Here is a 14,121-nt window from a genome sequence, read left to right as displayed (position 1 = left end):
TGCATAAATTTAACAAAAATCACTGAAAAGTGAATAAATATGATGAGTGCCCTAGCTGCATCGTCCGCTCGCACTGTTAAAAATTCACGATGCTTTGCTGAGTAGTACTCATTTGATTATTTTGATGTCTGAATTAAAAAAGAAATGTATGCACCAATTTGCGTATCGATAGATGAAGTTTTTGGATTATTTTATTAAGTCATCTGTGATCTATGTTTTGATATCCAGTAAAAAGTAGCTGATTGGAAAGCATCGAAATATGTTGTACTAGAATGTTTCAAGAAGACTTAAAATGTATCTTTTCATTTGATATCACCTGTGAACTTGATTAAAAAACATTTACTTATTCTTCCAGATATGTACAATCAACTTTATAACTGACTGCAATAAAAATTAAAACACAAAAACAAAAATATTTCATACTTGACTGTGTGATTTATTATTCAAATTATATGAAAATATGCAAAATTTAGCAATTCTTGTTGTCATTCTTGACCATTGTTTTAAAGTACAAGCTTACTCATAATTTTTTGAAAAAGTTTGTTATAAATTGCACAAGTGTTTATTGGTTTATTATATAAAATCATGGAGCTATTGTCCCTTGGCACCATGAGATAGCATTCTTTTGTGTGTAACAGTGATGTATTTTAGAGAACTTCTCAGAATATTATCCAAAAATCACTATTTTTAGAACAATTTTATAGAGCACAATGTTGAAGAAAAATTGCATTTTTTGACACTTTAAAACCCAGATTTTTTAAATAATTGAGGACAACAAAAAGTACCCTGTCATTCACAATATACAATTTTTTCAGTCTTTGTCCCCAGACTACAATTTGAGATATGGCATAATATCTGTGCCATAAAAAAACCATGGTAAAAGTGTTATAATACTGTCAAAATAGCCACTATCCACTAAGATACAACCATCATTTTCTCAAAAATTAAGCTGGTGACCCCTAACTGTTTTTAAGTCCTTTAATTATTCGGAAGGACAATTTATTGGAAAATGAATGAATTCTAGGTATTTGAAATCATGAGCAGACTTCTATATATGATAGCATTATGGGTTCTATCAAGTATAGAAAATTCATTTTGATTAACATGTACCTGTATTGAACATGTAATGGGGTTTATGGGAATAACAACAATGGGTCACATGACCAATAGTACTATAAATATTCTAATTGCTCTCCATATTTTTAGCAGAATACAGACCTGAATAGTTTTGGTTTAAAATCTCCATACATATAAATTACCTAATTTGAATATTAATTGGCCAATATTTGGCTTTCCCAAGATACAAGTATTAGGCATCTTACCATTCTCGCCCGCCAGAGTATTTTTTCCGCCCACTCAACCATCAGTACCGAAAGAAGACATGGTTTGCGACAATGCATCTTGCATGCATTTCACTCAAACTTGGTATATGCTCTGGGACAATCCAAAGACCTGATTAGTTTAAGGTAAAAATCCATGTATATCAAATACCTAATTTGAATACTAATTAGTTATTAACTTTTTTATAATTTCTCAAGAACTGATCATTTCCATGAAACTTTGTAGCTGTATGCTTTTGGACAATGCCAGACCTGAGTAGTTTTTGGTTTAAATCTGTGCATATTAATGATCTAATTTGCATGATAGTCAATTTACAGCTTTTCTACTCATATCTCAACAACTAATGACATTTTAATGAAGCTTGGAACATAGATGCAAGCGTGCAACGCTCAGTTTGTGTATACCCGGTAAGATAAATGCAGCCAGCGTTATATTCAAAGCACAAGACTATCATTAATATATGAGATGACCATACATGGTCATGTGACCTCATTAATTATACCAGCAAATCTTATTCACTGAAATCAGCTGCAAGTATGTGAGTGACAACAGACTCACAATTTTGGGCATCATGAATGTAGTTGTATGATGTATATCTCTTGCACCACTACATATCTCAATAAATACTCATCAGATTTCAATGAAACTTGGTCCTTTTGGATAATTCATTGAAGTGATTAGTTTAAGATTGAAATTTATTCATATTAATTACCAAAATTTGCATAAATTAAGCAACTTTGCGATATCTCAAAAAAAATGCTTCAGATTTAAATAATAATTGGGGCAGAGGTATTCAGGAATAAATCACACAAAGTAAACCAGAGATATATACAATCACATTTATTCCTTTTATTTTAATAACAGTTTTGTTTATCACATTGTATAGGTATATTATTCTACATACTTCTTGTTTAAAAAATTCTAAATTTAAATATTCTCTATTTCTATATCTTTAATATTTGACACACAGGAGTTCTTTCGAACCTTTCTTTGATTTTTCCTGAGACAGGACATTATTATGTAAATATACCAGAGACAGATTGGTGGTAACACATTATGAAATCTTGTCTTTGCCATAGTACCATTTCACCAATGTATTAGGTTTGACACCCAGGTTATAGGCCATGATAATAAAAAAATTCCAGAAAACGGGCTGAAAGAAAAAAAAATATATTGATGAGATCACCTTTCATATATGTGCTTGCCATCTATGAATTAACAATCAATATTCTGGTATAAGGGCTCAATACCAGTAATAAGGTTTCCATAGATTACAATGTTGGGGTTTGAGTTTCTACAAAAAATAGGTTACAAAGATCAAAATATTGTTTTATTTTGTTTAAATCACATGTATGTAATGGAATTCTGGCCAGTAAAACACATGTTGGCCAGCTCCTACTCCTACAAAATGGATTTAAACAAAACACACAGATTTGTCAGGCTTTCTCAAAAAAGCAGCCAGTTTTTAAATGTCTAATATAGAGTTGCCCAGATCTACATTTCACTAGTACTTGTCAATAAACAAAATATCACAATAACGCAAGTCTAACAGCTGACTGGTCAAAAAGAAAAAAAATGTCGTGCATCGAGTGTTTAAAAGATAACAGGTATTGCACGATGACGCCTTTTCATTTTCTTACCCTAATATATCCATATTTTTCCCAACGTCTAGCAGATGTAATTATGGCGTCCTCCGTTACTCTAACATGTCCTTGCTTCTGTAAGGATTTTACCTGAAAAAAAATGTACGACTTGTTATTGTACATACAAGCAGAATACGTGTTACTACCTCTATATAACAGTGATTCAGTCCTTGATTTCAATATACATTACTTACTAAAGCATAGTCTTCCATGATGGGTATGTCAGGGAAACCACCCACTTTATTGAGCATTCTCCGAGTTAGGAATAGTGCTTGATCTCCATATGGTAGCTCTAATTATCAAAATGACAGTTACTTTCAGTTAGTTATATTGTTACAGTATGACATAAGTGTCAGATGGGATACACACGTAATTTTGATTAGGGCTCACCAAAGCCTCATCACTTTCACCTCATGATACCTCCATTTCGTGGTTAATAGTTTGTAATGCATTTGTACATCGTGAGCGAGAAGAAAAGTGTTGAAAGATGACAATTTCAATATAGCCATGATAGTTTCCATGAACACAATAAAAAGTTTCTTTTATTTGATTCATTATCCTTTGGTAAATACTGTAAAATATTTTTTTTTTGCTTTGAATTAATTTTTGCTATTTTTTCGCTGAAGGAATGATTCAGTGAAAATAAAATTCAGCGAATATACCTTTTTCCCTATATTTTACATTCAACTCGTCAGAAAATCAGTGAAAATAAATTCCATATAAAACACCCAAAACATCTTTTCAGCAAAAATTAATTCCAGCTAAAATAAAGTAGTTTACAGTATTTGGTAACTGTTGATGAGTAAAAGCTATTCAATACAGCTAGACATTCCAGACAAGGCTCTACATTTTTAATTACATTTGAAAATTATTAAAATGTATTCCATAGCAATCATACTTTAGTAAAGTATCTGATCTATGAGGTACGTTATTCTGTATTCTGACTGCCTTCCAGAAATTGATAAGACAGAGCATCTTTGATCCGATTGTGAAATAAATCCTCACGAACATGCATCCTACTATGTGATGTATACATGTATCAAATTCGAACATAAACAAGACAAAACATGGCTTCCAGTATTGGAATAAATCACTAAACCACTGTGTATCCATCCCCCATGAATTACCAAGCTCATTTAAAAAAATGACAGGATTCAGTCCAGGGAGTTTCAGAATACGACTCTGGATGGCCATACTGATGAACACGTGGACGGAGAGACTGAATTATAAGTTCCAATTGCAAACTTTGTTCAAACAGAGACTAGATAGTAAGCATTTCTGTGGCATGTGTACACAATGCCAAAAAAAAAAAAAAAAATCAAAGTTGTATTCCAGCTTTGTATCATATGCATAGCTCCCACTGATTGGTTTGGCAGCAAATCCTGAGTATTGAAGCTAGCCTGTATTGTCTTATCACTAAATACCACATCATTTTTCATTATTGTAATCGTAGACTGGCGCAGTCGGGCGATTAATTTGTTTTTGTAGTTTAGAGAAAATAAAAAAATTCACGAAATGGAGGTGTTAGCGCAAAATCCCCTGTAACTGCGAAATCACCCCGACTGGTTCATTCTGCATGGCCCTCTATCGACACTGCAGGAACCCGTTGATTTTTCAGCGGGTAATTATGTTAATGAGTGTTCTAATTGACAATCATCTAAGCCAATCACAACGTCTCTTCAACTGACCTCTGACCGGGAAGACGTCGGCTGCTACAAGCAGCCGATTTTTTTTCTTTCAATTCTACGACAGTACGAGTTACATTTTTACACATTGTGATGAATAAAAAACGACGACTAAGGCAAACTTGAATTTCAACGTGCGGCCATGTTGGGTCTGCAGTGTGACCTGTATCATGTTGACCTCATTATGCACATATTTCCGCGCCCACTTCATTATAATATGTGCTCATGAATATTTAATAGCAATGAATTTCCTGCAGAATAAACCAGTTGGGGTGATTTCGTGCTAACACCTCCATTTGGTGAATTTTTTTATTTTATTTAAATTACAAAAACAAATTAATCGCCCCGACTGCACCAGTCTATTGTAATCGCTGAAGACCATTTTACTCTACTTTGGAGTGCTTCTAAAATTTTATTTCAAGATTCTGTTGGATGAGACTTCCCATGAACTGTACACAAGGATGCTTAAAGGTTCAACGAGAGGTTTTCTGCAAATCATACAAATGCAACTTTATCTGATCTCTAAATACATCATGTAAGATTCAGTATTCAGGAAATAACAAGAACTCCTTACCATTCCAGTCTCCTCTTGTCCTGACGCCCCATTTAAGTAATTCTAATTTCATTCGGAAAAACTTTGGACAGCTACAATAAGGCAACAACATGAGATTATAAAAATATACATACACTATCATGTTTCGATACAGAGATGATTGTTTTTACCTTACATACACTATCATGTTTCGATACAGAGATGATTGTTTTTACCTTACATACACTATCATGTTTTGATACAGAGATGATTGTTTTTACCTTACATACACTACCATGTTTCGATACAGAGATGATTGTTTTTACCTTACATACACTACCATGTTTCGATACAGAGATGATTGTTTTTACCTTACATACACTATCATGTTTCGATACAGAGATGATTGTTTTTACCTTACATACACTATCATGTTTTGATACAGAGATGATTGTTTTTACCTTACATACACTACCATGTTTCGATACAGAGATGATTGTTTTTACCTTACATACACTACCATGTTTTGATACAGAGATGATTGTTTTTACCTTACATACACTATCATGTTTCGATACAGAGATGATTGTTTTTACCTTACATACACTACCATGTTTTGATACAGAGATGATTGTTTTTACCTTACATACACTATCATGTTTCGATACAGAGATGATTGTTTTTACCTTACATACACTATCATGTTTTGATACAGAGATGATTGTTTTTACCTTACATACACTATCATGTTTCGATACAGAGATGATTGTTTTTACCTTACATACACTATCATGTTTCGATACAGAGATGATTGTTTTTACCTTACATACACTATCATGTTTCGATACAGAGATGATTGTTTTTACCTTACATACACTATCATGTTTCGATACAGAGACGATTGTTTTTACCTTACATACACTACCATGTTTCGATACAGAGATGATTGTTTTTACCTTACATACACTACCATGTTTCGATACAGCGACGATTGTTTTTACCTTACATACACTACCATGTTTTGATACAGCGACGATTGTTTTTACCTTACATACACTCTGTAGTCACCAGTGTTGAATGCATCTGAGCCAATCAAGTAATAAAGTTGTTAAATTATTACATTAATATTAACAACACGATTACCTCTCTGAATGTAACTGATCCAAATCAAACCGGAAAGCACCACCAGATATACCAGGTGTACCAAGCGTTATTAAAATAGTTTCAAAATAGTTGTCTGGCAGCAAAATATCAGCATGTAAAAATAACAGTATGTCACCCGTACTTTCCTCAACACCAACACTTTGTTGTTTACCTCTACCTGAAAAGTGAAAACACTTGTTAATGAGTTGTATAATTACACTGCCAATAAGAAACAACAATCAAACAAAATATTGGTTAAAGTTGTCCCTAAAAGCAATATTGGATAATTCAGAATAAACAAAAATATTTTTTTTTTCTCATAGATAATATAACAAGCAGCCTCTCGGCTGAGATAGCTCCGCTGTTAGTAATGCACATTTCAATTAAGGAACAGAAGATATCATTAGAAAATGAACAATATGCATAGTATCAATGCAATGGGACTTGCTGTTTTCAACAAGAATTCAAAAATATAATTTTTCACCATAAATGATTGTGGTTTTTAACAAGAAGAAAATATCACTTTTTACCAAAAATGACAAAAATATTCACCAAAATTAGAAAATTAAAGATATCGTCATGAAATGAACAAATTTGAGAATGGTCCACATGTAGTACCTATATATGTAATATCAAAGCAATTGGACTTGCGGTTTTTAACAAGAAGTTGAAAATATCACTTTTTATCAAAAGTGACAAAAATATTCATCAAAATTAGAGAATTGAAGATATCATCATGAAATGAACAAATTTGAGAGTGGTCCATATGTAGTACCTATATATGTAATATCAAAGCAATTGGACTTTTGGTTTATAACAAGAAGTCGAAAATAACACTTTTTACCAAAAATGACAAAAATATTCACCAAAATTAGAAAATTAAAGATATCGTCACGAAATGAACAAATTTGAGAATGGTCCACATGTAGTACCTATATATATAATATCAAAGCAATTGGACTTGCGGTTTTTAACAAGAAGTTGAAAATATCACTTTTTATCAAAAGTGACAAAAATATTCATCAAAATTAGAGAATTGAAGATATCATCATGAAATGAACAAATTTGAGAGTGGTCCACATGTAGTACCTATATATGTAATATCAAAGCAATTGGACTTGCAGTTTTTAACAAGAAGTTGAAAATATCACTTTTTATCAAAAATGACAAAAATATTCATCAAAATTAGAGAATTGAAGATATTATCATGAAATGAACAAATTTGAGAGTGGTCCATATGTAGTACCTATATATGTAATTTCAAAGCAATTGGACTTGTGGTTTTTAACAAGAAGTCGAAAATATCACTTTTTACAAAAAATGACAAAAATATTCACCAAAATTAGAGAATTAAAGATATCATTACAAAATGAACAAATGTGAGAGAGGTCTACATGTAGTACCTACATATGTAATATCAAAGCAATTGGACTTGTGGTTTTTAACAAGAAGTCGAAAATATCACGTTTTACAAAAAATGACAAAAATATTCACCAAAATTAGAGAATTGAAGATATGATCATGAAATGAACAAATCTAAGAGAGGTCTACCCAAGGTACATATACACCAAGTATCAAAGCATTCAGGCTTGTAGTTTTCAAGAAGAAGTCGAATAAGTAAAACATTGACACGGACGAAGGACGACGGACGACGGCGGACAATCACTCATATGATAAGCTTCGCTCGACAAAGTCGACAGCGGGGCTAAAAAACTTGAAGACTGTTCAGATTACCTGTATCTCTGAATATTTTAGGTTTGTATAAAAAATATTTAGTCATAATTATTTAATTTCAGCCCAAATACTAGACTAGTGCAGACATCGAAATTGTTTTTAACAAATGACAGCTTACAATTTACGCCAATCATTACCATAACTACGACATCGAAAAAAGGGTGGTAACAATAGAGGTTGCGAGGCAGAATAAATCTGTCATGGAAATTTCATGTATAAAACAATAAAATTGCGCTGACTGCGTGGGTCAGTCTATCAAAATATACTTAAAATGAAAATGACAAGTCATTGTCAATGACACGTCCCCGTTCCGTTCATATTTGAGTGACATATACATTCAAAGCAGATCATGACCGAAATGCACCTGCATATGTACAACACATTGTGCTAAATCTGAACAAAATCCATCCATGCATGACTGAGATCCGGTTCTGGAATTGTGAAAATACGTGATTTTGATGCATTTTCGGCCTTAAAATGGCCATCAATCCGCTATTGTTAAGCAGATCATGAAACAAATGCACATATCTATTTGTGACATGATGTACCATGTGTGTGTGAAGTTTGAACTTGATCAATCCAGACATGTCTTGGATACGGATCCAGAACTGAATTCTTTAACAAAATGGCCGCCAGTCGGCCATTTCGAACTTGATCCGAAAAAAAAAGACGTGCATCAAGGTCCTATTATGTTTAATGTATGTACCAAATTTGAACAAAATCCATCCATGCATAACTGAGATACGGGTCCGGAATGGTGAAAATGTGCGATTTCAATGCATTTTCGGCCTTAAAGCGGCCGCCATTTGGCTATCGTTAATGAGATCATGAAACAAATGCACATACATATTTGTGACATGATGTACCTTGTGTGTGTGAAGTTTGAACTTGATCAATCCAGACATGTCTCGGATACGGATCCAGAACTGAATTCTTTAAAACAAAATGGCCGCCAGTCGGCTATTTCGAACTTGATCCGAAAAAAAAAATGACGTGCATCAAGGTCCTATTATGTTTAATGTATGTACCAAATTTGAATGAAATCCGTCCATGCATAACTGAGATCTGGGTCCGGAATGGTGAAAATGTGCGATTTCAATGCATTTTCGGCCTTAAAGCGGCCCCCATTTGGCTATCGTTAATGAGATCATGAAACAAATGCACATACATATTTGTGACATGATGTACCTTGTGTGTGTGAAGTTTGAACTTGATCAATCCAGACATGTCTCAGATACGGATCCAGAACTGGATTCTTTAAAACAAAATGGCCGCCAGTCGGCTATTTCGAACTTGATCCGAAAAAAAAAATGACGTGCATCAAGGTCCTATTATGTTTAATGTATGTACCAAATTTGAATGAAATCCGTCCATGCATAACTGAGATCCGGGTCCGGAATGGTGAAAATGTGCAATTTCAATGCATTTTCGGCCTTAAAGTGGCCGCCATTTGGCTATTGTTAATGAGATCATGAAACAAATGCACATACATATTTGTGACATGATGTACCTTGTGTGTGTGAAGTTTGAACTCAATCAATCCAAGCATGTCTCAGATACGGATCCAGAACTGAATTCTTTAAAACAAAATGGCGGCCAGTTGGCCATTTCGAACCCGATCCAAAAAAAAAATGACGTGCATCAAGGTCCTATTATGTTTAATGTATGTACCAAATTTGAACAAAATCCGTCCATGCATAACTGAGATCCGGGTCCGGAATGGTGAAAATGTGCGATTTTGATGCATTTTCGGCCTTAAAATGGCCGCTATTCGGCTATCGTTAATCGGATCATGAAAAAAATGCATGTGCATATGTCTTATATAATGTGTGATGTATGAGTGAAGTTTGAACTTAATCGGTCCATGCATGTTCGAGATACAGGTGATCACGGACGCACGGACGGACGGACGGACGGACGCACACAGGGCAAAAGATAAGTCCCCGTTTTCGGACTGCGTCCGAACGGGGACTAAAAATTTGTGTAAAAATGGATGTTCAACCCTTTGAATATAGAAGTGAACTTCTGTCGCTTTTTACAAAATTTTTAAATTTTGTGAAAATTTGATATCAGGATAAGCAGGTAACAGGGAATTCTACTGTAAATAGATTAATTATTCACTGAGTTTTAATTTTGCTTATTTCACTGACTGGAAAATGCGCTAAATTAAAACCCAGTGAATATGTAATTTTTAGCATAGAACACATTATCTACCCCATGAATTTAAAACCCACTGAATATGCCTGAAATTGAAATGGTAAATTCAAACCCAGTGAAAATTAGTCATTTTACAGTATTTATTTTGTCCAAGACAAATTATAGAAAAATACATATAAATGTGGAAAATATTGGTGTTTAATTATTAAACACAATACCATAATTGCTCTATTAGAACTGCATCTTTAACAGTATCATACTTATTGGATACTGGATCATTAAAATATGTTTTTATCATTTACATATAAACACATGTATGACTAATAGAGCAAATACAGTATTTGAAACAGGAACTACCGGTAGATTACAATGAACTGTCAGTTTTGTCAATGTATAATGATAAAAAGAAGTAATATATAAATGGATAACTCACCTCGAGGGCATTGTACAATTTTAATAGAGTACTTTGAATTGTTTTTTATGATTTCTTCAACTTTCTCAACTGTACCATCCTGACTGCCTCCATCGCATACTATGAGTTCCGTGTATTCCGGCCAGGTACAATGCTGTCAGTACAAAAAACAAAAAAACTCTACGAGTGATATAAATTTATTTCGGCACCAATTTCTGGATAACATATGATATCATTAGTTAGTATGTATATGCCTTTCTCAAAGTTTTTGTTTACATCAAGTCTAAAAGTATTTCTGTTATCTTATGCGATACTCAAAAATGTGTGTGTTTTAGATTTAGTCGCTGAAACCCGATATTGTACGACTCCCGAGAAATTTCCACTGCTACAAAAGTTCCTGAACTATCTCGCGAAAATTTTTCTATTTAGAAATTAAAGTGGTTTACAGTATTACCTGGGAAATAAAGCTTTGATAAGAATGCCTTAACTAATCAGTGATCATTAATTATACTGTGTGTTAGAAAATCAAAACATATTCAAGAAATTGTTATACTTGCAGAATATAAGTTTCCTAGTCTAAGAAACATGGATTATTTTATTTATTAAAGATTATTCATCTTTGATGAATGCGATAATGTGAATGAAATAATTATAAAAATGTTAATTATAAAAATATAATGAAGGAATTTACCTTCGAACTCCACATGATGTTTTGATTTGTTTTGTATCATGTAGTATTTAAAGTCAAGTGTTTGAATAACGTACCTGTATGGCTGTGGTTATTGTGTTATCAATATTATCAACTTCATTTAAAGTTGGTATAATAACAGATAACTTAGGTGTCAATATTTGTGTGACTGTAATATTAGCCTCCTCTTCTAATACTGGTAAGTCATTCGCAGTGTCCTTGGATTGAAAGACATTAGAAAAAAATCTTTGGAACAATATTCAGTACCGGGGAGTTAGAATCACATCAGTTATATATTCACACTCGCTATTATTTTTATACCATCCATCATATCATTAAACAAGCAGCCTGTCGGCTGAGATAGCTCCGCTGTTATCAATACACATTTCAATTAAAGAACTGAAGATATCATTAGAAAATGAACAATATGTATAGTATCAAAGCAATCGGACTTGCTGTTGTATCACTTTTTACCAAAAATGACAAAAATATTTACCAAAATTAGAGAATTGAAGATATCATTATGAAATGAACAAATCTGAGAGAGGTCCACATGTAGTATCTATATATGTAATATCAAAGCAATTGGACTTGTGGTTTTTAACAAGAAGTTGAAAGTATCACTTTTTACCAAAAAATGACAAAAATATTCACCAAAATTAGAGAATTGAAGATATGATCATGAAATGAACAGATCTAAGAGAGATCTACCCAAGGTACATATACACCAAGTATCAAAGCATTCAAGCTTGTATAGTTTTCAAGAAGAAGTCGAAAAAGTAGAACATTGAAACGGACGACAACAGGCAACAGTCGACGACGACGGTCAATCACTCATATGATAAGCTCCGCTCGACAAAGTCGACGGCGGAGCTAAAAAGTTACTATAATTATATTATATTATAAATACCACACCAAAGCCATATGACAAAATTACAAAAAAATAATGATAATTAAAAACTTACTATATCCTGTAAAACCTTTGATAACATCACAACAGATAAGCCAGCTTGCTTTGCTCTCTTTTTTTGCTGCGCCAAGACAGTCTTAGTACTCCAGACTATATTTCTCATAATTGCATCTGAAATTGGAATAACACATATTCCAGATTCCAAATTAGTGATTTAGTGATTACCGTAGTATATGCTTGCACCCAAAAAACAAAATCAAATGCTTCAAATTTTCAACTTGAAATCATTTTTATAGATTTATAGGAATGCTGGAACTATTATGTTAAATATTTGATGGTAAGAAATATAATTGTAGAAAATATTTGCCCTTGACCTGTTTTACTACAGACTGCAATACTTTGAATCAGAGACGTGTTTTAGTTAATCGGCATGCGTTATAAATCGATATGTATTCAAAAGCGCTAGCAAAATTAAGGAATGAAACACATAGGAAGCGAAACGTTCAACAACGTTTAGGTGTGCTTAACATCATGGAAGTTCATACCATCAAATATTCACACATCATACATGTAGTCACAAGAACACACTGAAGCTAGAGGAAAATCTCAGAGTAAAATCTGTATATGATGCATTGCATACTCCCATGATGCATCACCAGAGCAAGCAGCATTGAATTCCCCATAAATGTTGAAACTAACCTAGTGTGGATTGATTGTGTTGACCTATTCCAATCAAATAATAACCCCCATCAAAAGAAGGTCCTAGCACAACTTTATCTTTTATAGTTTCATTTTCAAGTTTATCAAATGCTTCTTTTAAAATGTGGCAGTTTATACCAGGAATATCAGCTCCAATCTAAAAAAAATGAAACCAATATTGAAAATATATAATAAATAAATAACTTCTTTCCCAAGTTTATACATTCACATGAATTTCATTATAAGCGAATTTCACTTATCAGTAAAAATAGCAAAAGTGAGTTTATAGTTCAATGAACATGTTTACAATTGTATACAGTCGTTTTCAATTGCTTAGAATTTTTATCTCAGAGTTTTACAAAAAACAGCATCAAATAAAATCATGTTGTAAAAGTGAAAGAAATCTATAAACTATTCAAGCTAACTACATTTTAAGCATCTAACGGAAACACTTACAATAACGACATGTTCTGCACCCTGTTTGAAAGCGCTTTTGAAAGCATTCGCCATCTTTTCACCAAGATTGTTTCCATTCTGCTCACTCCAAATCAAACCTGTTGGTTTTCTATCCAGCCAGGTTTTGATGTCGTTTTTACTACCACCAAAGTATTTTATTTCGAGACACACATCAGGGTGGACACTCTGAAAATCATTCAATACATCCAACATTCGATCTGTCTAGAGATAAAAAAAAAAAATATGTAAATTAGCTAATGAATATGCACACACAATAGATTAACGTATTGATAGTTTTACAATTAAATCAATGTTCGCTCACATTGATTGGAGGACTCACCATCACTTGTTGGATTCTAGCTGAACCTACTTCACCAAGGGTTGGTATAAGACGAGTTTTGGTCACCCCTGGGATCGGATATTTGGTGAATAGAATTACACGCTTTTTTCGAGAATACACACTCCATTTCTTGTATTGCTTCCTAGTTTCATACAAAACACCAATACCTAAAATTGAGCAAACTCCCATGCATATGCTTGGAATACTAGTAGTTGCGATTATAGGGAGCATGATATCGTGTATGCTGCCGTTTCACTGGTTGTGTCCATAAATGGACAGACAGACTAGCAATATCTTGTGACACACTGTGTTGAAATATGATGAGAGCCCTTGACTTTCAGAGTACCCGGTTCAAATGTAGTGCGCCCTCATTCCTAATGT

The 14,121-nt window shown here is 33.2% G+C and overlaps 1 protein-coding gene across 1 annotated transcript; it reads right to left on the bottom strand.

The window, feature by feature from the left end:
* Window positions 1–2,166: 2,166 nt before the first annotated feature.
* LOC100374595 (uncharacterized) lies at window positions 2,167–14,103 on the bottom strand. The gene is made up of 11 exons (XM_006823454.3): window positions 13,741–14,103; window positions 13,401–13,622; window positions 12,945–13,101; window positions 12,301–12,416; window positions 11,413–11,553; window positions 10,669–10,801; window positions 6,345–6,522; window positions 5,244–5,314; window positions 3,179–3,276; window positions 2,982–3,074; window positions 2,167–2,494 (listed from the first exon to the last, which is right to left on the bottom strand). The coding sequence occupies exons 1-11, from the start codon at window positions 13,969–13,971 to the stop codon at window positions 2,396–2,398; spliced, it is 1,539 nt and encodes a 512-aa protein (XP_006823517.2). The 5' UTR covers window positions 13,972–14,103; the 3' UTR covers window positions 2,167–2,395.
* Window positions 14,104–14,121: the final 18 nt, after the last annotated feature.

This window comes from Saccoglossus kowalevskii, chromosome 3 (genome assembly GCF_978046115.1).
Source record: "Saccoglossus kowalevskii chromosome 3, keSacKowa6.1, whole genome shotgun sequence".
NCBI classification, from domain to species: domain Eukaryota; kingdom Metazoa; phylum Hemichordata; class Enteropneusta; family Harrimaniidae; genus Saccoglossus; species Saccoglossus kowalevskii.
Note: the sequence above shows the minus strand (reverse complement) of the source record. Positions and strands in the feature narration are given on the sequence as shown.

Coding starts and splice junctions, on each gene's coding strand:
- LOC100374595 (XM_006823454.3), bottom strand. CDS start 13,971: ATGCTCCCTATAATCGCAACTACTAGTATTCCAAGCATATGCATGGGA. Junction 12,417..12,944: donor ACACAATCAATCCACACTAG/GTTAGTTTCAAC, acceptor TTCCAATTTCAG/ATGCAATTATGAGAAATATA. Junction 2,495..2,981: donor AAAAATATGGATATATTAGG/GTAAGAAAATGA, acceptor TTTTTCTTTCAG/CCCGTTTTCTGGAATTTTTT.